Below are 24,741 nucleotides of genomic sequence, written 5' to 3' on the forward strand. Positions count from 1 at the left end.
TCTAATGCCCAATCTGCGGCTCTCTCAATACTAAACACCCACCTCTTCAACAAATTTCGAATGCCTGGCAGGCCCTGCACCAAGCCTAGGGTGATGGCGACCCAGGCGGGTTTTTACTCAAGGAGCTCAATTCTAGGGCAGAGAGAAGTAAAATAATAATAATAAAAAAATCATAACAAACTGAAAAACACATAAATAAGCCACGTCGCTCCTCACCCCTAGCACTTAGTCACAAAGGCCTGTAGAAAGCCCCGACGTGAACGTCTGAGCAGGTCCGGCTGTCACTCCCTGAGGACAGCAGGCAAGGGAGGCTGACGTCCCTGGACGAAGAAAGTGCTGGAGAAACTGGCGACCGTCCCACCTTCCCTAAGGCGAAGGTTCTGAATTCTGAAGACCGTTACTCGGCACGGAACGCGACTCCGGGCACCCGCAGATGCCAAAGCACCCGGCCTGGGGACCGCGGCCTACGCGTCTCCCGGGCTTCGCGCCCCTCGCCCGATCTGATTGGATGGTGGCGGAAAAAGGCGGGGAGACCCCTGGAGCAGGCGCGCGCAGGCCGGCCGGGGGTTCCCACGGAGGCGCCCGGGGGCAAAGGGGCGGGGGGCGGGGGGGGCCCTCGGAGCGTCGCGCGTGCGCAATTGGGACAAAGCCGGTTGGGGACTGCTGGGAGGGCCGGACCCTGCGAGAAACCGGTGGGCGTAGGCCCGGTGGGCGCGGGAGGGGCCCGGGCTGCAAGAGCGCGCGTGCGCCTCGGAGCCGGAGCCGCGGGAGGAGGCGGGAGCTGAGGAGGCGGCGGAGGGGGCGGGTCGCGTCGGGCGCCACGTCCGCAGCCAGAGGCCGCCGCCTCCACCGCCGCCGCCAGTTTTCCAGCTCCACATCCTGAAAAGACGTCTCCAGAGCCGCGACTGCCCGGGGTTGTGCCGGCCGCAGCTGCCGCCCAGGCCGCCTCAGCTCTCCTCGGCGCCGGCCTGCTCCCTCCGCCCGGCTCCTGTCCTAGCGCTGGCCGCGACCCCGGCGGTGAGTGAGTCGGGATGCGAGGGCAGGGGTGCAGTCCCGGCTTCCTGCCCTCCTCCGTCGCCCTCTGCCGTTGGCGCCCCTGCCCTTCACTTCCCACTGCCCGGCCTGGCTGCCCAGCTGGGCCTCGGCGAGGCCGGAGAGGGAAAGGGGGAGGGGCGGGACGAAGTTGGGGGCGGATGGAGGTTCGCTTCTGGGGTTACTCCTCCTCATACGTCGCTGACTGCCACGCCGCGATTGGAGCTTGGGCACTCCCCTGGAAAGCCTCCGCCTGACTTCTTAGCATCTGGGGGTTCGGGGTTGCGGACGGAGGAGGGAAGTGGGGGGCGTCAGCAGCCTGGGAGGCGGATGCAGTGGAGGGGCTTGGGTACTGGTCTTCCTCGCCGGGCAAACTCCTGACCTGTTGATAAACCTCCCTCTTGGGTTCAGGCACACATGACTTGTCCCCCAGTCGACACCCCCATAGGTCTTCCCGGGTAGGAAGGCTGTATCCCCACGCCCAACCTAAAGTAGAAGTGGGAATGGAGAGGGTGCTGCCGGCGCCCAGGGGTGACAGGGAGTGCTGGAGCACCCATCCGTGCCGTCACTGCCTCCCAGTCTAAATAAAAACTGCCTGCTCTGCACACGCAGCTTCAAGACCGATCCCCCAGCTCCCACTTCCAATCAGATCGCTTGTCCTAAACCCTTCTTACATAGAAATTCTGGAACCCTTCGGGAGTGGGGGGTGTGCTGGGTGTACAACGTGGAGCGGAGGGAGGAGGTGCCAAGCTCAGCGCTAGCCACGGCGCCTCCAGGGTCATTTTCTGCCTCCTGCCACGTCGCTGTCTCTGCTACAGAAAACACACACACACACACACACACACGCTTGCCTACACACACACACACACACACGCTTGCCTACACACACACACACACACACACACGCTTGCCTACACACACACACACACACACACGCTTGCCTAGAGCCTAAAGGGATCAGTGGGGAGAGAAGGGGCCACCCGGAAGGGTTTGGAAACACCTAGAGAAAAGGGAAGGGTTCTTAATTTGATTTTTGCGTCCTTGTGAACGCTGCTAATTCCAAATGAAAAAAGTTGCTACACGTGATTATTTGCTGTATGCTATTGTTTAGCCTTTGAAACTTCTGCTGGTGTGAGTGCCCTCAAGGGTTCCCCAGAAATATCGATACCACACCAACAGGTAAACGCGCGCGCCAGTGTGTGTGTGTGTGTGTGTGTGTGCGCGCGCGCGCGCGCCCATACTTAACTTTTTAAAAAGAAAGGGAGAAGTAGCCTTTGATAAACCCATATGCATCCTGTTTTGCTTTTTCCACTTTCATTTCTTTAGTCTTTGTTAGAACAGATGTACCAGAAACCAAGTTCAGTAAAAATTTGTCCATTTATAGAAAGCATCGTTAGAAATTATAACGGTTGCTACATTAGACAAATATACAGGTAGGTGTCTGTGTGTGTGCATGTGTTTGATTTTTTTTTTTTAACTACAGGAAAATCTTTACCTTTCTTTGTTTCAGTTATTAGGTATTTACTTTTTTTCTGCTTCCGGAAGATACCTCACTGGATTATATATAAACATCTTGAGAATAGGACCTTTGTATGCTTGTTCACAAGGATGCCTCAGTGCCTAACAGAATGTTTGACACATAGTAGGAATGCAAATATCTGTTGAAATAATATGAAGATGGTGTGCTGGTTCTCTGGTTTAATAGAGTATTGTAATTTTGCTTAATGTTTCGTTTAAGGACAACCCTTAAAAATTGCCTTTTTGACGCTGTCAGTTATCACTCGTCTGGGTGGGCACTTACAAATTTTACTGGCAGATGACTTTTTCTTCCTTGCTAGATTGAGAGCATTTCTTGTAGCCTATTTGCTGTTGATTTAATGGGCAGGGGCCATCTTTAAAAGCAGACTCTTCCCAATAGTTGGTTTAACTAGAAAAACATAAGAACAGCTGGATTTTTAATGTACTCTGCTTGTTGGTGTATATGTTTTAGAGCTCTGTATAAATATATTTTTGAATCTCTTTGCAGTTGTTTGGCAAAGAAGCAAAAACATGGGAGTGAGGATGTGGCAAAGTTCTTTTAGGTAGAATATGTAGAAAGATTTAGCTAATTCATTTATAGTTGTCTTTTTCTATTATAGGGACATTGGCACCTACTGTTGAATAACAGGTAGTTTTAAGTGGCTTTGCCGATAAACTTGTGCACTGTATTTTGTAGTTAAGCTTTATATAGCGTGTTAGTGTTATTTAACTTCCTTTGGTGTATAGAGGGGTGGTGCTACCCAGAGGAAAATGTATGTACTGTTTTCAGAATTTTTTATTATGAATAAAAACTTTATATATGAAATATTACTGAAACCCACAAACAACATGGATTCATCTGTTTTCCTTTAAAAAGAAAACCAGTTTCCCAAGAGGTGTTTGTTTACTTATTTCTATTATTGGAATAAATTATCCTTTAGGGAATTGTGTTGTTAATCCTTGCTCAATATATTCGCCAGCTACTAAATCTATGATACTATTGTACTGGGCAAGAATTATTTCTCACCATCTCTACAATGCTTAATGTAACTGCTGATGAATTTGTAGTCATGATATACAGTCTACAACAAAGAGGTCTTTCATATGGCACAATTTCTTAAAAACCCACTTATAACCAGTTTAGTTGGTATTGTAATAGTTTATTCACACTTCAGGACCAAAAGGTAGAACTGATTTATGTCTGTAGAATAAGTTAAATCATTTGTACTTATCTAAAGATATTGTGTCATTACTGCCTTCCTTAGAACAGTATGTGTTGTGTTGTTTTGTTTTGTTTTGTTTTTTTTGGTAGAGACGAAGTCTTGCTATGTTGCCCAGGCTGCTGTCAAACTCCAGGGCTCAAGCGATCCCTTTGAAAGTGCTGGGATTATAGGCATGAGCCAGCAGGCCCAGCCAGAAAGTATGTTTTTAATAGAAACTTGTGCATTCTGAGCTCCTAGAGAGCAGATATATTTGTTTCTTGAATATATAATTTGTTTCTTGAATGACTCACTAAATGGCAAGTGCTGGAAAAGTCTATTCCCACTGGATTGTAAACTCTGGTTTAGAGTAGTGCCTGTGTGTGCTTAATCACACTGAACTCCTAATTGCATACCAGTGTGCCTGCCACATAGTAGGGCTCAAGTATATGTAGAATTAATGATTCAATGAGTTCAGGGCAGATAGTTTGTATAGAATTTAATAATTATAATGTATTACTTAAGAGTGACATTTAAAAATGGTCGTTTTGATTTTTTTTCCGGAATGGAGTCTTGCTCTCTTGCCCAGGCTGGAGTGCAGTGGCGCGATCTCCACTCACTGCAACATCCACCTCCCAGGTTCAAGAGATTTTCCTGCCTCAGCCTCCCTAGTAGCTGGGATTACAGGTACCCACCACCACACCTGGCTGATTTTTCTATTTTTAGTAGAGATGCGGTTTTGCCATGTTGGCCAGGCTGGTCTCGAACTCCTGACCTCAGGTGATCTGCCTGCCTCAGCCTTTCAAAGTGCTGGGATTACAGGCCCATTTTGAAATTTTTACTGTCAGTTGATACTTGTCTCTACATATATACTCTTAAATTTTATTAGTAGATTATTTACCTTTCAAAGTTTTAGATTGGGGTCTATTTATCTTCACAGTTTCTACTATAAGAGAAACAGGTCTCCTGCAATGGCGATAATAAGCAGGATAGTAATATAAAAAGTATCTTTAGTAACGAAGTGGTAATATCCATAAAGAGGTAATATCACTAAAAGTTAGACACATATTTGTGTGTAGGACTTCGGAATGGTTTATGTGAATGAAAAGTACAGATGACACAGTTAAGGATTTTAGCAAATACCTTTATAAGGTAACTCAGTGTCTTATGATCAAATTAGGAATTCAGGAAAAAAAATGTCAAATACTTGTGACTTTTTAATTAATAAAAATTAATACTAATTTTTATTACTCTAAGAGTTCTAGAGGAATTTTGATACTACATACTGACTATTAAGGTGTGATGTACAAGATACCCAAACATCAAAACAAAACTAATCTTTTTTTTTTTTTTTTGAGATGGAGTCCTGCTCTGTCACCCAGGCTGGAGTGCAGTGGTGAGATCTTGGCTCACTGCAACCTCTGCCTCCTGGGTTCAAGCAGTTGTCCTGCCTCAGTCTCTTGAGTAGCTAGGATTACAGGCGTGTGCCACCACGCCTGGCTAATTTTTGTATTTTTAGTAGAGATGGATTTCACCATGTTGGCCAGGCTGGTCTCGAACCCCTGACCTCAGGTGATCCACCCGCCTTGGCCTCCCAAAGTGGTGGGATTACAGGTGTGAGCCACGGTGCCTGGCCCTTGTTTTTTTGTGTTTTTTTTTTTTTTTTTTTTTTTAGTCTCAATGAAACTAATCTTTGTGGCACTTAGGACTTTCAGGGCTTTCTAAATAGTGAATTCCTCTAGTCTAGGTTAACATATGCCCGGCACGGCAGGACTCCAGAGTTGCTACTTTCTTGTTTATTGATAATCCTGTTGGTAACTACTGCTAATAAATTTTTAAATGCAACTGAATATTTCTATATAATAGTATCCAGCTTTTTACATTTCACACTCCTCTACAGAAATACTCCTAATTTAAGGCCAGAATGAACTCATGCTGGGTGTGGGAGTGGGAGTGTGGTTGGACTGGCAAGGAGAGCTGGTAAGTCTGAGAATATACCCGGAAGCAGCCCCAGGCGAGAGTGAAATCTCTTGAAAGTCTAGTTATCTTTAAAAAAAACAGTGCTCAAGCACTTTTCATTTTACTTTTTACTGTGTGTGAATTTAAAAATAAAACAGTATTTTACATTACTCTAGATTAAAATGCAGGCATTATGTCTCTCCTGTGGATTCTTAAGTCCTTGTGTTTAAAAAGGTACATTTGGAAAGCATGACTTTAGCTTAGAGTTTTTTTTTAAACCCCCAATTTGGGCCATATATTGATATGTATTTCTTCTTGTGATGCTTAAAGTATATGTGGATTCTCTCCCCTCCCCTCCCCTCCCCACCTGTCTTCATCCTGTCCTGTCCTATCCTGTCGTTTGAGACAGGGTCTCGCTCTGTGCAATGGCACGATTATGGCTCACTGCAGCTGCTTCAACCTCCTGGGCTTAGGTAATTCTTCCTCTTCATCCTTCCAAATATGTGGGACTATAGGCGTGCGCCACCATGCACAGTCAATTTATTTATTTATTTATTTATTTATTTATTTATATTTTTGTAGAGATGAAGTCTCATTATGCTCATTATGTTTTCCTGGTCTTGACTTCCTTAGCTGAAGCATTCCACCTCAACCTCCCAAAGTGCTGGGATTACAATATTTTCTTTTTTCTCACAAATACTATCTCGCAGCTTACAACAAAAACATGTACCAACAAATTGGTAAAATATGTAAATAAGATATTCAAATTGCATGCCAGGGAGAAATAGCAATCCGAGTAGCGGTCTTGAGGAGGTGTGGAAGTGTAGAGGAAGATAGGACACAACTATGCAGGGGCCTACCTAGTTGAGCTTGGATTTTAGCTATAAGCTTCCTGGAAGCCAAAGAGAAGGAAGACATTACACCTTTGTGTCTTTTAAATATAAAAATGCATAAATCTTTAAGAAAAAGTACTAAATATTTGGAGGAAACAAGACATTTTCTGAATAATTACCTCTGAAGAAATTTCTTATGTGGAGTTCCGTATCAGAGCTATTAAGTGTTGTAGTGGGTAATGTCTTTAACAGTATTGTACAGTTAATATAGTAATAACCTGCATAAGGCTGTTTGTCAGGATTTCCTTACCCAAGACATAACTGTGAACAAAACTCAGTGATATCATTTTCTTAAAGCATCATGTGATTCAAGTACATTGTTTTTTAGATTATTAACTTCATCTGTGGCTAAAACTTAGAATAATTAGGATTAGATGAACTATGTAATCTTTAAAAATATGATTTATGAATATCACTGATTTCCAAGACTTGAAAATATGTATTTTTCTTTAATTATAAAAGCAATACATTTTTATGGTAGAAAATTTATAGACATTAGTTAACTATGCATATTTCTATATGTATTTAACTATGCATATTTCCATGTATATGTATTGAAAACTATATACAAATACTATATTATGAATATATAAATGCTATATATACTACTTCATGCATGTGTATGTAAAATGTGAAACTTATGTATTTCTACTTCCCATGGCATCTTTATTAATACTTTGGCATACTTTCTTCCAGTCTTTTTGTATGCATTTTTTAAAAAATTGGGTATGATGACATATGCCTTTTATAGTCTCTAAATATAGCATTAGCATATTTCTGTAGTGTTTGATCATAAATTATTTTAACATCTGCATAATGTGTGTCTTTTGGAAGCTTATAAATTCCTCTCTTGCTTTCCATGAGGCTGTACTCATTTTTCATTTTCAGATGTGTTTTGTTTGTTTTTGCTGGCTTCTCTTTTGCTCACCTCTTAATTATGAGCTGGCCAATTAAGACTGTCAGTTGGCTTCTCATTACTCTTTTCCTTGATCATATCACCCACTGCTCAGAGCTTCAACTATCACTTCAAACTGCTTTTAGAACCTCAACTCTAACTCAAACTTTATGCTGAGTCTCTGGCCCCTTAAATCCAATTGCCTGGTGAACGTCTGTGGATGCCCTGAAGGTATTTCAAATACAGCTTGTTCAGAAACAAGTCCTTCATCTTCTTTCAAAACGTTTCTCTTCTGATGTTCTCTCTGTTCATCATCTCTGTCTTATACTAGAAATATGACATTAGATTCTCCCTTTCATCTCACATTAATACCCAAGTTACATTCTACTTCTTACAAAAAATTCAAGTATATGAGTGTCCACCATGCATCATTGATTAAGTCTCTGGTGATAGAGTAGCGAACAAACCAAGCATTTGTTCTCATGGAGCTTACATTTTAATTGGGAGCGACCCAAAGTAAACAGATTAGGTGAAAATGATAAGAGTGGAGGGTGCTCATCTATTATAAGGTGGTCAGGGAACATCTTCTGATAAGGGGACATTTGCAGAAGGACTTGAGCCATGTACATATACTGGGGAAAAGACTTTGAGGAAAGGATAGACAAGGAACTCTGTGTTACTAGACTGGAATGAACAAGAGGTAGAATAGTGGAGATGGCGATTAAATATCTGGCCTCAAAGGCAAAGGTATAAGGACTCTGAATTTTATTTTAAGCAAAATAGGAAGCAGTTGGAGGATTTTAAGCAGAGTATGACATGACTGGACTGAAAGAAGAACAAAGGTGGAAGCTCAGAGACCCATTCAGAGATTTTGCAGTAGTACAAGTAAGAGATTATGATGGCTTAAAGTGGTAACAGTAGAGGTAATGAGAAGTGGTTATATTCTGGATTTATTTAGGCAACAGAATTTACTGATAATTAGATGGGAATGTAAAAGAAAAGCAGAATTCAAAGGTGACCCTGGTATTTTGGTCCAAAGCATTTATTTAGACATGAAAATTTGGCAGAGTTTAGACTGTCATTCTATCTTACTGGACTACTGAAATAGCCACTTACTGTATTAATCTCTCTGTCCTTCCATCTCTTCTTGCTTCAGTTAGCATCTTAAGGCACAGATATGACAGTGTAACTCTGCTCATGGCTTCTTATTGACTACCCACAGAAGGATAAAGTCAATTCATATTATTTAGATTAAATTGCATATGTGTTATGCTCTCATAAAGCAGAACTAATTTTTTTAAATTGTGGTCTTTCTCTTAATTACAAGATAGGATATAGAAAAATAATTGTTTTTAAGGGAGACTGTATTAGAAATAAAAGGTAAGACTGTTGGTAGGGATTTATGGGGTAGGCACCAGAAAGTCAGTTTTGAAATGTATGCAGTTACAGTCATAATCACACCTATTTTTAAACTCCAGTTAAAACATGTAAGATGGTTGGGCATATGTAATTTCCCATATTTCTCTGTAGGGTATGGTACCTTCTGTTGATTGACCAGCCAAGTGATCTCCTGGATTTGTGTGTAAGTGTATGGTATTAATATATAGTACTGAGATTACCGTGATGAACAAGTTGGACAAAGGTGTCTGTCCTCTTGAAATTAATAGTCCAGTAGGGAAGTAAGTGGCTTCAAAATCATCATTTCTCAGAAGGGACACATATTCTTCCAGGAATTTGTGCATGTTTTGTTTTGAAATATGTTAAATAGTATTCTTATCTTAGGGTTAAGGCTAGAATTGTCTTTGATTTTTAACTATCCTAAACAGCAAGTATTTAATGAAGTTATTTGTCCTTTTCTGTACAGCTTATGGTCAAGCCGAGATTCAAACTCAGGCACTCTGACCCCAGAGCCTTAACCACCATCCTGTATAATTTGTTATGATCTTACCATGATGATAGATCAAAGAAAATATAAATGTGAATGGTAATAAATGTACCTTTGTGATTTGGGGATTTTAAAATTAAGGCGTATCTGTCAAGAACCTCTTTTCCCAGTAATGCATCAGCTGAAATTCTTCCTGGTTTTTCTGTGAGAGATTACTTAGCTTTACTATTCCTTTTTAAATCTTATGTTTGGGATGATGTGCTAAATTCTCAAATCAAACCAGGATAAGATTAGGTGCCATTGATAAATGACCTGAGTCAGGATTTTCACTAGAGCAATTGAAAGATATTTATTAAACACAGCATTTGCTGCTGGACTCAGTAGGGGTGCAGAGAAGTCTCATCTTAAATAGGATTTAGGTTTTAAAGGCATAACAAGATGAATTCCATGAAGTTAAAACCACCTTTGAAAATTCCCACTTCTCACAACCTCTGCCTCTACCACCCTCATCCAAGCCACCAACATTTTTTGGCCTGAATTATTGAAGTTGTTTCCTAATGGGACTTTCTGCTTCTGCTGTTGTTCTTCTATTGCTTGTATTTCCCACAGCAGCCAGAATGATCTTTTAAAAGATCACCTTACTCTTTTGTTCAGTGCCTTTTACTAGTTTCCCATCTCACTCAGTTAAGAGCCACTCTCCATCTTCGCCTTCAAGGGCTTACATTGATCCAGACCTCACTCTTTGACTTCCTCTCCTTCTGCCCTTGATGCCACCCTGCCACACTTTACTGGCTGTTCCTTCTTGCTGATCCAGGTAAGCTCCCACATCAGGGCCTTTGCTCTTGCTATTGCTTCTTCTGCAAAGACTCTTCACCTAAATATCTTGTATCTTTACCTTCTTTGAATGTCATCGCAGTAAAGCCTTCACAGACTATCCTATCTAAAATATCATATCCTCTCCCCATCCATCCCTGGCCAGGCGCGGTGGCTCATGCCTGTAATCCCAGCACTTTGGAAGGCTGAGGCAGGCGGATCACCTGAGATCAGGAGTTCGAGACCAGCCTGGCCAACATGGTGAAACCCCATCTCCACTAAAAATACAAAAATTAGCCAGGCATGGTGATGCGCGACTGTAGTCCCAGCTACACGGGAGGCTGAGGCAGAAGAATTGCTTGAACCTGGGAGGCAGAGTTGCAGTGAGCTGAGAGCATTACAATGCACTCCAGCCTGGGTAACAGAGCAAGACTCTGTCTCAAAAAGAAAAAGAAAAACTTTATTAAAAAAACACACCCTCTCCTTATCCGTCCCTTTTTCTCCATAGTATATAAATACCGCTGACATAGAATACTCTCTTTGTGTTTATTTATTGCCTTTCCCTACTGGAGTATCCGTTTGGTGATCGCAGAGATTTTTTCTGTCTGTATTGATTACTGTACTCCATGCACCTAAAACATTGTCTGGCTCAGGAGTAGGTGCTTAATCAGTGTTTGTTAATTAATGTATTGAACTACATTGTTAATTTTCACAATATCCCTTTTAATATCTATTGTATATGTACACATACAATAATTTGGACTCCAAGGATGTATGACTAGGAAATACTTAGTTGACTGCTGGGATCACAACCTTAGTTTTCTGGCCAAGCCAGACAGTATATTATAAAGAACACTTTTAGACCAATCTTGACTTGCTCTAATCTTGACTTACTCAAGTGAATTTAAAAGGCAGTGTTTTATGATAGTAAAGGAAATTGGGAAAATAAAATTTTAATCATGTTTTCCTTACTGCAGCACAGCTTATTTTATTTCTTAGGTTCCCTTACTACTTAGAGTTAATCATAGTATAATATATATTTTTTTACAGTAAATTTTGAATTCTGTTACTGCCTCTGTTCATAAGAGCTCTAAGAACAGCAGAAAGTCATTAAAATTGATCTGTTACTGATTCAGATTGGTGGTGTCATTATAAGAGTGGGATGTCTTTTTTTTAAGGACTTTCTCAGATAGAACACCTTAGTATTTATTTATTTTTTCAAATTTTAGGGTCAGGAGTACATGTGCAGATTCTTTACATGGGTAAAATCGTGTGTTGTGGGGGTTGGGTGTACAGATTATTTCATCACCCAGGTAGGTAGTTTTTCGACCCTCACTCTCCTTCCTCTCGCCACCTACAAGCAGGCCCTGCTGTCTCTTGTTACCTTCTTTGTGTCCATGTGTACTCAGTGTTTAGCTCTCATTCATAAGGGAGAAAATGCAGTATTTGGTTTTCTGTTCCAGCGTTAATTCACTTAGGATCATGACCCCCAGTTCCACCTGTGTTGCTGCAAAGGACATGATCTCATTCTTTTTTATGGCTACATAGTATTCCATGATGTATATGTACCACATTTTCTTTATCCAGTCCACTGTTGATGGGCATTTAGGTTGATTCCATGTCTTTGCTATTGTGAATAGTGCTGTGATGAACATCACACGTGTGTGGTAGAATGATTTATATTCCTTTGAGTTATAACCAGAAATGGGAATGCTGGGTTGAATAGTAGTTCTAAGTTCTTTTGAGAAATCTCCAAACTGCTTTCCACAGTGGCTGAACTAATTAACATTCCCACTAGCAGTGTATAAGCATTCTTTTTTCTGCAGCTTTGCCAGCATCTGTTATATTTTGACTTTTTAATAATAGCCATTCTGTCTGGGGAACACCTTTTTTAGTTATGGTATACTTTTTTCTTTAAGTCTATTGTGAAATAAGTCACAATTAAGTTAACCAATATTCTGTAGGAGGAAACAACATTTTGGTTGGCTAACCCCTACCTTCCAGCTCTCTTTCAGTGATTAACATTCATTTGTAGTTGAAGCACCACAGTAACAACGTAGGAAAACTTACACTGTGACTGCCACTCTTTGGTGGGTGTTTCACATAAGATTTATATTGTCAACTGGTACAATTTAAAGTATTTATTAAATGCCACAGTTTGAAGTAGGAGAGAAACAAGACGAAGACTAGTTGTAGAGTGGGTATAAAATGTTGTTTATCTGAATAATGTCGATGAAATCACAATTTAGCATGTGACAAGAGGTAGTCTCATATGTTGAGGTTAAAATGAAATGTGTTTGTATGTTTTTTTTTTTTAGGAGATCATGAATCAGACAGATAAAAATCAACAAGAAATCCCATCATACCTTAATGATGAACCACCAGAAGGTAAGTATACATCTGTAACACTAAGAATGGAAAAATATACTGAATTAAAGTTCTGATAGTTTTTATTTTTTAATTTTTTTTTGAGACAGAGTCTTGCTCTTTCACCCAGGCTGAGTGCAATGGCATGATCTCGGCTCACTGTAACCTCCACCTCCTGGGTTCAAGCAGTTCTCCTGCCTCAGCCTCCCAAGTAGCTGGGATTACAGGCGCCCGCCACCATGCCCAGCTAATTTTTTGTATTTTTAGTAGAGACAGGGGTTTCACGATGCTGATCAGGCTGGTCTTGAACTCTTGACCTCAGGTGATCAACCTGCCTCGGCCTCCCAAAGTGCTGGGATTACAGGTGTGAGCCACCACTCCCAGCCCTGATTTTTAAACTAAATTTAAAGAAATATAACCTGTTTACCTTGTCAGTAAATATGTCCCCAAAATAATTGAAGATAACATTTTTAGCCTCTAATAAGAAAGCACAGATAGTGGTGAATAGGGACACAATTTTACCATATAAGGCATAATATTTTCCTGTCATTCTTCTTTTAAGACCATTTTAGAAGTATGCGTATCCTTTCATTTGTAAAGGGTGAGGATGGATACAGAGGAAGGATGGACTGTGTTTAGTTTTGATATCCTGCATACAAAATCAGCCTAATTCAAGAGGCATTGGAGATTTGTTGTTAAACTCCTATTATTCATTACATTGTAACTGGTAGCTCTCCTCCTCTATTAACACATGATCTTGGGGTCTGCTTCATTTGTTTTTAAGTCATAATTCTCTTTTAGTTTGAAAATTGTGATACCATGAATCATTTTAATTCTTCAAAAACCCTTGGAAACACACCTGAATGTCCTGAGTACATACAGAAAATTACTAAAGGCATGTTTTTGGTATAGACTATTACTAAACTTAATCCAAATAGTGATGTCCTTGGAGAATTGCATGTTGATTACTAGGGCTGGAGGTTGTGACTCTAGGTATCATATATTTTTTCCTAGTTCTGTTAACCATTGTCTAAAATTTTCTTCCTATATATTTCTTATATTGGTAGGCAAAAATGAAATTGCTAGGAAAATAGGAACAAAGAGTTTACACTTAAGCCAAAAAGAATTCAAAAGAACTATCAGAGGTTGCAGTGAGCTAAGATCGTGCCACTGAACTTCAGCCTGGCAACAGTGAGACTCTGTCTCAAAAAACAAAACAAAACAAAACAAAAACTAGCTGATTAGGTTTAGTTTGGTGGATGAATAGCCTGGAAAATTACTAACTCATGCCTTACATTTTTACGTCTGGAACCATGGAGTTTTGAAAAGTTAGGGCTCAGTGAGAAAGTTAACAAGGACTTTGTGAGAAAGAAACCAGGAAAGGGATAAATAAAGGCCATCCAGGGGCATGATTATCAAGGAAGAGAACAAAGCAGAATGTCTTTCTATGCCAACCACTAAACAAGAGGAATCTGCAAAGCAGATAATTTATATGGTGATAATTAAGAGTACACTGTAATTAAAGAGATCAGCTGCATTAATTATTTATCTGATTTAAGAAAAATTATTTGTCTTCTTTAAATGCATGTGTACCAAATTTGGCATGGCAAGACAGTTTTACTAATGAGATATTTGGCATGAGGCAGTTATCTGTTGTAGCCCCAAATCAGGATTTTGCCTTTTTTTCCTAGGACTAGTAACCTTGATTACAGAAGAACTATCAATTATGTAATCCTTTCCATAATAATTTTATAACTAATATATTCAAATGCTCATCTATATCTTAAGTCCTTCAGTCATCAAAAAATGTGTATTAACTATGCTTATTAGTTTTAATAAAATATTTGGTTTTTAAAATTCATAGCTATTGCTGTATTTGTATTTATGCACTATTTTGTAAAGATATTTTGACTAGTCAGTGAGATTTTCCCACTTGTGATACAATGTAAAATCTTCAAACAATGAAAAGAAAAACTGTCTCAAGGTAAATTTGTGCCTTGTGCATTGGAAAGCTCAGTTTTCAGAATTTTTTATTTTCTCCATCAAATATTATCAGTTTCCCCATGATACCTTCTCTGAGAACCTCATTCTGCTAGATTCTAGTAGCTTTGGTGCTTAGTTGGACTTATGTACCCAGTAATTTCCTTCTTTTTTAGAGGTAAAGCTTGAATTGTGTAAGTACCAAATTTTTTTCCATGAAGTTTAGAAAAACACCAATGCTTATGTGTTGTTGCTGCTTAAATTATTAGGTTACTAACGAGAAAAGACCTGTGTTCATTTTAAACTGGTGCAAATTTTTATGAAATCTTTCTGCTGGTCATTTTATTCCTAAGTTTGAGTTTACATGCTAATATATGTGGCTCTATTAAAAAAAAAACAAAGAAAATAAACTAATGACTTAGATACAGCTTAATTTTTCATATTGCTATTACCTTTTATGGGAGATATCTCTAGTTTTCAAAAACTAGATACTTAAAGCACACACTGTCTTTCATAAGAATTATGGTGGCAGTAATTTTAAGTGTTAGCCATAGCTGTAGTTTCTCTGTCCTACTTATGTCTGAATAAAAATCATTTTTTAGGTAGATAACATGATTTTAAATGATGAATAGTTTTTTATTCTTATATAGTGTTAGCTCTTTCAGTATGTCAGTAAGGGAGACATAGAGCAGACACCCAAATGTATTTACTTAATAGGGGTTCTTAAACTTTTTGGTTTCAGGATGTCTTTCAGTCTCAAAAATTAAGGCCCCAAAGAGCTATGTCTTTGTCAGTATTTACCATATTAGCAATAAAAACTGAGAAATTTGAATATTTTATTCATTAAAAGAACCCATATTAACATAATTAAAATGTTTTTGTGAATAGTAATTCTTTCAAAACAAAAAAAAATTGTGGAAATGGTGAGCAAGGTGATACTGGTTTATACATTTTAGCAAATCTCTTTAATGTTAGGATTAATGCAAGACAGCTACATTCTTGCAGCTGCTTCTGCATTCAGTCTGTTGTATTATACATCATTCTGCTTCTGGAAAACTGCTGTAGACTCATGATAGAAAGAAAGTGAAAAGACAAATGATATTTTAATAATATTATGAAAATAGTTTTTACCTTGTAGACCCCCTGAAATGGTCTTCGGCATCTGCAGTGGTCCCAGACCATACCTTGAAAACGACTGCTTTTTACAAAGAAGATTGTTTCGGTAATGATTGATGAAATTCTATCAAGGAAATGAAGGCCAAATATAGTTTTTATCTTTTTATTTTTTCATCTTCCTTTTAGGATGTAAAATAAAGGTTATTTGTTAACAAAACCGTAAATCAAGGAAACATTTAAAATAGGATTCTGTTTTACAAAAGTTGTCTAGTTTCTAAAGCATTTCTTCTCATAGATACTAAGACTTAGCATTAGACCAAGATATTGTAAAAACATGTACAACTATACCCTGAAGGAAGAGCTCTTCAGTATCTTTAAATTGGTGTGGTTGGCCTTATCAAATCAACCTCCTCATTGTGAGGAAGTCTTAGGTTACTTAATGATGTGTACTGCTCTTTTAAAGACTTATATTTGATTGTCTCATGATATTTTCTCTCATTAGGTTCAATGAAAGATCACCCACAGCAGCAACCAGGCATGTTGTCCCGTGTGACTGGGGGTATCTTCAGTGTTACAAAGGGAGCTGTTGGTGCCACCATTGGTGGTGTGGCTTGGATTGGTGGAAAGAGTCTGGAAGTGACCAAAACAGCTGTTACAACTGTACCTTCCATGGGAATAGGGCTGGTGAAAGGGGGTGTATCTGCTGTGGCTGGAGGTGTTACAGCTGTTGGGTCTGCTGTTGTAAACAAAGTGCCCTTAACAGGAAAGAAGAAAGACAAATCTGACTAAAATATGGAGATACACTTGTGCTCCACAGCACTATAATGCCAGTGGCATTGAATTGCTAAATTATGGACTACAACCAAGTCAACTGTTTTGGACGTTTATCTTCTAAACTGCTGTGTTGAAAGTATTGATGACTGGCTTTCATCTAAAAAGAGGAGACCAATACAAGCACAGTATATGAAGGTTTCTTATACTTAAGTTCCAGCTTTTTATCTGGTAAAATGTTACACTTACTCAGTTGTAACTGAAGATATGGTATGTTTGAATATTTACTATAAGTCTTTCAGTTTGACTAAAAATGTGAAAGTTGAATTTAGTAGATGATCTTCAGAGTTCCATATGTATAATGTGCCAGGTAACTCACCTGCCCCTTAAGGGAACCTTGAATTACATAAGCCGTACCTTTGATGTGCCTAATAGTTTCAGATGTCTTAGTTTTTTATAACCATAGTTGATTAGGCCAAGTGGCATTCATTTCTTATTTAAGCTGACAAAATTAGCAGGAATTAGAGAAGTTTAAAAAGAAAAGATAAATGGTTTTATGATAATGTTAACCATCTTTTGTTAGTAAACATGCGTTTTATTATTTTAATCATTGATGCCTTACAAAAGAAAACATCTTTCTAATACCCTGAATATGTGCTGTTCTTAGAGTCATCTATGGATTCTTTTAAAGGTTGTTTGTGAAATTAGTTTTCCCTCTTTAGAATCTCAGGAGTAGTGTGGTAAAGGCATTTCCTGCTGTCAGTGGATAAGACAGGGCTTGTTAACTGTTCTGGCAGTAGTTAAAATTAAATTGTACACTTCTCAGCCTGGGTTCATGCTTCATCATTAATACACCTCACAGTGCCTAAGAAACATTTACTTACTGGTCAGAAGGTATTTTGGAAGAGTTATTAAGGAGGAACAAATAATTTAAGTTCTTAAAAATTACCTAAAACACCCAAAATATAAAAAGAAGCCTTCACACCTATTCTGTGTTTAGGATGTCTTAAATTATTAGCAGTACTCCTTTTTTAAAAACACTGTAAAAGTAACCATAAATATGTGAGGACTTACTATTTTAAATGAAATGAGCTCCATAGATTAGTTTTGAATATAAAATATATAAAAGTGCTTCAGTGGTTTATGTAGGCTTTAAAAACACGTTATCTTCCAGTCCTTTAAAGCAGCTGTAGAGTTTGTATCATTTTTCAAGCCAATTTCAGTCATGGATTTGAAGTGTTTGATTATGGATGATAAATGTGTTGTATCTTATTAATATGTCTCATGTCTCATTCCTTCTCAGTATGATTTAGCTGGAATTCATTTTCTTTTTGTTTCATGTTTAATTTCATAAACATTTAACAATTGGCATATATACTTGGCATTCCTGTCAACCAAGGATTATAATCCAAGCCTGGGAAAATCTTAAATTTCTTTATACTTAAATCTGAAAATTTGTCTCCATTCTGCCAACTTTTTTTTTTTTCATAAGTGGAGGGGAGGAAAGGGGGGTGATACCTTGTAGTAAGTCAGTCAAGATAGCATACCTGAAAATTTGAAACAGACCATTCTAACACCCAAGGCTTAATTGTTTATAAAATACTTCAGAGAATTACATTAATGTGGAATCAACAAATGGATAAGAATATAACATAATTTTTAAAAGCTTTCATAAATACCAGCAGCAATTGTAAGCAAATCTACAAAGGTTCTTGAACCTTTCTATTATATACAAAACTGAAGTCATTAAGGAGTTCAACTAATCAGGAATTAAATGGTCATTTATTTCATGCAGTATGATTTAAGGTATTTGTTGGGATTCTGGTCAAATGTCATAATCAGCAAACGGGATTAAAAATACCTCTAAAATCAACAGGTGAGCACTAAATAATTATCTAAATAATGGTATTGGAGAACTTGTTTCCTGCTATTTGGAAGAAATTATTGCTTCATTGCTAGTTTGTATTTCTAACTTCTACAGTTATAGACTCCACTGTGCTTTGTATCTGAATTTCTCAGTATAGACATTTTGTTTACTGTATGCTTGCATATTTATTTTCAACTTTGCCTGTCTTTAAAATTGCTTGAGGAAAAATGGTTGTAATTAATTTCTGCTACAGAAAAGCCACCCGGTACGTTTTGTCTCATCAAGATTGTTTTAAATTCTAAACTATAACTTTGTTCAGAGGGGCTTTTGCAATGATAGCAGAAAACTGTACAAATGTACAGTTAGTTATAGAGGTTCTTGTTGAAATGAACTTACCATTTGATGATATGTATGTACAGCTGTATACTTCAGTCTCTTTTAGTTTACTTAGAAAGACGAGCAATTTGACCTGTTAAACAGGACTAGTTCACATCAAGAAATTCAGGTTAGTGTATACACCTGGAGGCATCTGTTATTCAGCTTATCCTTTGAGTGGGTATTTGGCACAATGAGGATTAACTTATGTGACCCACTTGAATGGCTGATCTAATATGTTGACATTATACATTCTGTACTTAGTGAAATGTCAGATGAAAATAACTAATAATTTTTTTGTATTAAAGGGATGGGAAAAGAACACATGAATTTGTTAATAAAGCACTATGATCTGCAAAAGATGGAATGTTTCATAAAGATCTAAAGAAATAAAGGAAACTTTAAAACAGGGTGATCTTACCATTTTTAGTTACGTTGCAGTTCAGAAAGTGCTGTAGCTAATTTAAAATTTTTTTGATAGTAATGTACAAACATGTATTTTGATGCTGACACAACCATGAAATACAAATATATTTTAAGCAACTCTAATAAAGATTAAGAGTATAGATTTCTAGGTTTTACCCCAACTTGCCAAATCTCTGCAAGGTGGGGCCCAGGACTGCATTTTAACAACCTCTCTGGGTAATTCTTGTGTACAACAAAGTTTGAAAACTGATGATGGAGGGATTATAAAGCAGGGAACACTTGTCTCTGTTCTAAGTAGCTGTGGAACCAACTTAGACATCTCACTGGAAAGAAATGACTAAAAGGGGTGGGGAGGAGTGTAGAAAATTGATACTTACTAGGCATCTGCATACCTGCCAGGTAGTGTCCATACTTCTCATTTAATCAGCATGAGGGCCTTATGAAGGAAGTATCGTTATTCTCTTGCAAATACAGAACAGGCTGACTTTCAATGTTAGTTGAATTTTCCATATCACTTTCGAATTAATGTAGGTCACAACTTCTCCAGCTTATGTCCAGGAACAGAAATGGGGCTACTGAGTAACTAGACCTTTAGTCTAGTGTTGACATTCAGTGTGGCCTGTATGCTTGATTGACCAGGCTGTCTGACTAGCAGCTTACCGGAAGTCTTTCAGGTGATCATATTTACTTTGGTGACTACATTTTGCTACAGCAATGAATTTAGTGTGATTTTACACAAATTGAAGAAAATCTAATTTTGTTAAAGAGCCTTTTATCACAGAGGAAGCTGAATTTGACTCTAGTGTTTAATGGAAGGATATCTCCCCCTGCTATGTTACTGATTTTGAATTTTTAAAATTGTTTCATAGGAAGATCTGAGTTAGAACATATGAATAGAAAAAAAAAGGCAAAGCAGAACAATTTCAGAGGTTCAAAAGCCAAAAGCAATGGAATGGGCCCTAAGGGAAAATAAAGTCAGTATACTGCATAATTGATTAAGAACGTAATCAAGTTAGAGTAAGCTACAAATATATTTCTATAACTGTAACTACCTCTGGTTCTCCGTGCCTAGATCTGAGCACTTAAATTTTGCTGCTGTATTGACTAGTCTCCTTTTAAATTAATGGCCACAACGTACACGTAGCCACTCAAACTTTCTAATATGCCCTTTTATTGTATGTTTGCTTTCACACTCGATGTCACCCAGGCTGCAGTGCAGTGGTACGAACATAGCTCACTGCAGCCTTGATCTTCTGGGCCCAAGCCGTTCTCCCGCCTCACCCTACCAAGTAGCTAGGACTAGAGGTGTGTGCCACCACACCAGGCTGATTTAAAATATTTTTAAAAATTTTTGTAGAGACAGGATCTCACTGTGTTGCCCGGGGTGGTCTCAAACTCCTGATCTCAAGTGATTCTCCTGCTTGGCTTCCCAAAGTGTTGGGATTACAGGTGGAATCACTCTATAGTGTGAACCAATTATTTCCTTTTTGCCAAACCCATTCGTCACTTCTCTATATCTTAGTTGACCCCTCAGTGGCTTCATTATTATTGACCATGCCCTTGTTTCTTCCTGTGACCAACTTCTTGCTTTGACCAGTCTTTTTCCAGGCTTGGCTAACTACCCTACTCCAAATCTGCACTTTTTTTTTTCTCCCCAGGCAGTCTAATCTAGAGCCATGGCTTTAAATATCATAGATAGGCAGATGATCCCCAAATATGTATTTTCAGTTCTGACTGAAACTCAACTCCAGACTTAGCCATTTGCCTGTTTGACATTCCTCCTAGGATGTCTAATAGGCATCTCAAAATTGACATCTAACTACCAAGGTAACCATATCACATATAATGTTTTCCCAGCTGAGACACTTAAGAGTGAAAGAGCAAGAGTGCCACTGACTCTTTATGTCAGGACAAGAAGCATAAACTAAAAACTCTCCAAGGGTTTCCCATCACACTTCAAATGAGATTCTGCTCCTTACATGGACCTGTGCCGCCTCTCTCCTCCCAACCACTCGACCCTGCTCTAACTGTACTAGCTGCTATTCTTCTTGAACAAACATTACTGCATGACCTTGGGTAGGTGACTTACCCTGAGTCTCCTCATCCGTAGAACAGTGAACAATGGTACTTTTAGAATCGTAAAGCACTTACATACAGAGCTCCCTCTAGGAGGCAAACAGATTTGGATAGTAAGGGTTACTTGCATTTGCTGAAGGAGTGAAGAGTGAGGATACTGCCTGCATTTTTCATAATTTTTTCATTATACTTAAGCCATGTACAAATAGTGCACAGATGTCAGTCAGTTGTTTGGCTGTGCATTTGTTACAAAGTTCAGACTTCACAGCTGAAAGTCATTCAGTTCTTTATCTGGGTGTGTTTATCTTGGAACAAGGTTCAGAAATGGAAACTTGAAACACCACCCCTAAAATTAGTACTAACCATCACCCACTTTCTCTTACAGGCAGACCTGGATTTTCAGAATGTTTTCTAAAAAGCTCCATTTATTTCAAATGTATATAAATTAGAAAATTTTGAATTAGAACATTTTACGGAGAGGTTTTCATACATGTCCCTGAATTTGTTGTTAGTACTTACTCCTTTTGGCCTGTCAGGTAGGGGTGACTTCTCTTATGTCAATTCATAAGTAATCCTTCCAGTTCACAAGGTTTGAACAGAAGTCGGAGCCCAGTTAATAAACCTGGACTCTGCCATTTGGCAGCTGAGTGGCTTCTCTCAGCTTCAGTTTCCTCATGTGTAAAATGAGGAAAGTAATGAATGTGCATGGTGTTTTATAAGAGTTACCATAATGGTCAATTCTAAACAAACTGACCAGACAAGTAGGCTCCAACTCTTCTTTTTGGATGAGTAATACTTGGTTCTCAAAGACAGTCATTTATTCTAAACACAAGATGAACTTTTCTCCAAAAAAAAATAAAAAAGGTATAGAAGTTTCCTGATAGTTCACGTAACACTAAGCTACAGAATTCGGACCACAGTAGAGTGATGTTTCATGGCTAGTATTGAGAAAGACTGGATTTGTATCCTAAGATGAAATGTGCTGTATGAATAAAAATGTATCCACACCTTGAATTAAGCACTTGTCTATTTCTTAGAAGTGATTCACTTATAAAGTGTCACACTGATATGCCATTTAATAGTACATGAGTTTTTGAAATAATGGTTTAAGGTAAAAGTTACCAACTTTATTTATTAAAACATACAATTTATATTTTATAATATGGCAAATGAGTCAGAATTTATCTATTTAGAGATAACTCAAATACAACCCAGAAGCTAAGCAGGTTCTTAAATTACTGGTGCCTACAAACTGCCTGAATTTTTGTCTTTGCTAGTTAGTTTCACCCTGCACTGCTAGAAAGAAGCAACATCAGTCAGTATGTCATTCTTCAACATTTAATGGTGCCACAGGGTTAAATAATGGCCTTACTTTTTTGGCCTGAATTTTGCCAAAATTAGCTTCAAACTCTTTTTTTGATCCATTTAGATTTGCTAGATGTCCATCCTTTATTCTATAGCCTAAGGAATTCAGTTTCCTTATCCTGTACTGTACTATCTGTGGTGTTAATTCAAGAACCATTGGCGTCTCTCTTATTTGAGCTATGGAAATTCCTTCTCTCAATAATCCTTGCATTCTCTCTTCTAAAACTGGAACAGAATAATATAAAAGGGCAGGACATTTCAAAACTAATTGCTTCAGGTCATGATCTGTGCATTTAAAAACATTTTTAGAGAAGGAAATACTGTTCTGTATACTTCTTGGGCAAAGTTGAAAAAGAAATCCTTTGAGTTTGGACAGAAGCTGGAGAATTTCAAAGCTTGTGAAACCTTGCTCCTGGAGAAATTCTAGTGTTTCCTTTATAGCTGCGGGAGAATTTAACAAAATAAATGGGTTTTGGCTTAACAGTTTTAGTAGCCAAACTTTCATGTTGGCCTCAGAGCCACCTACATCTAGATAACTCTCTTGGAGAATTCTTACCATTTGCTTATTCTTCTCAACAGGATTATGAAAAACATTAGATGCAGTAGTCAAAAGTCTGCTAATGACCACATTTTTTAGTTCCAACTCTTGAAAGAACTGAACATTCAGCTTCTGGTTTTCTTGGTCTTTAATAGTAAAGAAAGATTCTGGAAACTGCTCTATTAACTTGATTAACTCTTCCTCATTTTTGCAGACCAACTGCCAGAGTTTTCTCTGGGTGTTAACAGCGGTTGGACTACAGACAATTGCTTCCGGGCAGCGTTCCAAAATACTGGCTACAGCAGTCTCATCGGCACCTAGTTCTTGTAAAATATTCGCAATTTCTTCAACATAGGTTTTATCCTCTAAAAGTACCCATCCTTTTAATCTGCGAATTTTCCTGATGTCAACTGAAAATTTATAGAGCTTTTCCACTGTTCTTGTATTTTCTTTGCTCGACTGTCTATCAGTTGTATAGATGAAGCATGCTAAGAAAGGTCTGTATTTTGGAGGTGATTGCATCTTTTTGAAAGAACACAGCCTGCAGGACTGGGATCTCAGCAGCAGCTTCCACAACATGGCTGCAATCCACTAGTTACTTTCCACCGTCCTGGGACTTAAATGGACTCATTCTATCTGTAAAAAGAATAAAAGTTTTTAGTATAAGGGTGTTGACTTTCAGAACACATACACTTACAAATTTGAGCTGTTTACAACATCTGGAAATAAAGTGGATTTAAATTAGACAAGAAAACTACTCATGTGGAATATTTTTTTAAATCCTCCTAAATAAGGATTGCTTGAACCCAGGAGCTGGAGGTTGCAGTGAGCCGAGATTGTGCCATTGCACTCCAAACTGGGCAACAAGAGTGAAACTCCTCAAAAAAAAAGAAATCAAAAATCCTCCTAAATAATTGAATTGTAATACACTTCTCCACAACTTCGACATCTTATACTTTGTAAATACACTGTTGAGTTACTTCCATTTTACAGAAGAGCAGCAAGACGAAAGAGTTCAAAGGTTCACAGATCTCAAATGTTATTTTCATACAAATTTCCTTTTCCACAACTGTTTTTCTTCTAGGAGGGCTGTATTATGCACACACACACATGGTTTATTAAAAAATGTTTTACATTATTAAGTTGATGTTTAGTGGAAGCAGATATTTAAAGAGGGAAGAGGGGAAGGGTCATCTCTAATTTTATACATTAAATATTTTGCTGAATAACTATCACCCAAAATGGGCCAATTATTTTATGTTAAATGTGGATTTTTTTTTTTTTAGAATTATGTGAACAAAACTCCCTTTTATAAATCCAGAATTAGAATAAGTTGTAATTCCAGCACTTTGGGAAGCTAAGGTGGGCGGATCACCTGAGGTCAGGAGTTTGAGACCAGCTTGGCCAACATGGTGAAACCCCATCTCTACTAAAAATACAAAAATTAGCAGGGTGTGGTGGCGGGCACCAGTAATCCCTAGCTGGGTAAAATGAAAAAATGCCACGTGGCTGTTCCCGTGGTGCCATGGAAAACCAGGTCAGCTGAGGAAAAGTGACTCTACTTTCAGAACAGTGTAATAAGCTATCCACTTGACATCTTTAGGTATCTTGAGATGGCTATACTGTGTCTGATACATTAACAGTCTTTGCCTCTGTAGGGGCAGCA

At 38.4% G+C, this 24,741-nt stretch overlaps 3 protein-coding genes across 6 annotated transcripts in view; 2 read left to right on the plus strand and 1 right to left on the minus strand.

Moving 5' to 3' along the window:
* The first annotated feature begins 579 nt into the window (after positions 1 to 579).
* PWP1 (PWP1 homolog, endonuclein) overlaps positions 580 to 24,741 on the plus strand; it is a 753,749-nt gene continuing 729,587 nt past the window's right edge. The window contains exon 1 of the mRNA XM_050749781.1: positions 580 to 589. The gene's annotated coding sequence lies outside the window, so the exon portion shown is untranslated. The remainder of the gene's footprint in view (positions 590 to 24,741) is intronic.
* TMEM263 (transmembrane protein 263) lies at positions 745 to 23,829 on the plus strand. 4 transcript variants are annotated; one of them, XR_007717863.1, is made up of 4 exons: positions 745 to 1,017; positions 12,513 to 12,582; positions 16,160 to 16,698; positions 23,290 to 23,829. XR_007717863.1 is itself a non-coding variant. In XM_050749954.1 (3 exons), exons 2-3 carry the CDS (start codon positions 12,519 to 12,521, stop codon positions 16,444 to 16,446), a joined length of 351 nt encoding a protein of 116 aa, XP_050605911.1. In that variant the 5' UTR covers positions 745 to 1,017; positions 12,513 to 12,518; the 3' UTR covers positions 16,447 to 19,082. The 4 variants fall into 4 exon arrangements, 3 of the variants coding, with proteins under 3 accessions (XP_050605911.1, XP_050605912.1, XP_050605913.1); XM_050749954.1 differs by lacking the exon at positions 23,290 to 23,829 and having other exon boundaries at positions 16,160 to 19,082; XM_050749955.1 differs by lacking the exons at positions 745 to 1,017; positions 23,290 to 23,829 and adding an exon at positions 1,319 to 2,211 and having other exon boundaries at positions 16,160 to 19,082.
* Positions 22,495 to 23,654, minus strand: MTERF2 (mitochondrial transcription termination factor 2). The gene has a single exon (XM_050749821.1). The coding sequence runs from the start codon at positions 23,652 to 23,654 to the stop codon at positions 22,497 to 22,499; it is 1,158 nt and encodes a 385-aa protein (XP_050605778.1). The 3' UTR covers positions 22,495 to 22,496.

This window comes from Macaca thibetana, chromosome 11 (genome assembly GCF_024542745.1).
Source record: "Macaca thibetana thibetana isolate TM-01 chromosome 11, ASM2454274v1, whole genome shotgun sequence".
NCBI classification, from domain to species: Eukaryota; Metazoa; Chordata; class Mammalia; order Primates; family Cercopithecidae; genus Macaca; species Macaca thibetana.

Coding starts and splice junctions, on each gene's coding strand:
- MTERF2 (XM_050749821.1), bottom strand. CDS start 23,654: ATGTTGTGGAAGCTGCTGCTGAGATCCCAGTCCTGCAGGCTGTGTTCT.
- TMEM263 (XM_050749954.1), top strand. CDS start 12,519: ATGAATCAGACAGATAAAAATCAACAAGAAATCCCATCATACCTTAAT. Junction 12,583..16,159: donor TAATGATGAACCACCAGAAG/GTAAGTATACAT, acceptor TTCTCTCATTAG/GTTCAATGAAAGATCACCCA.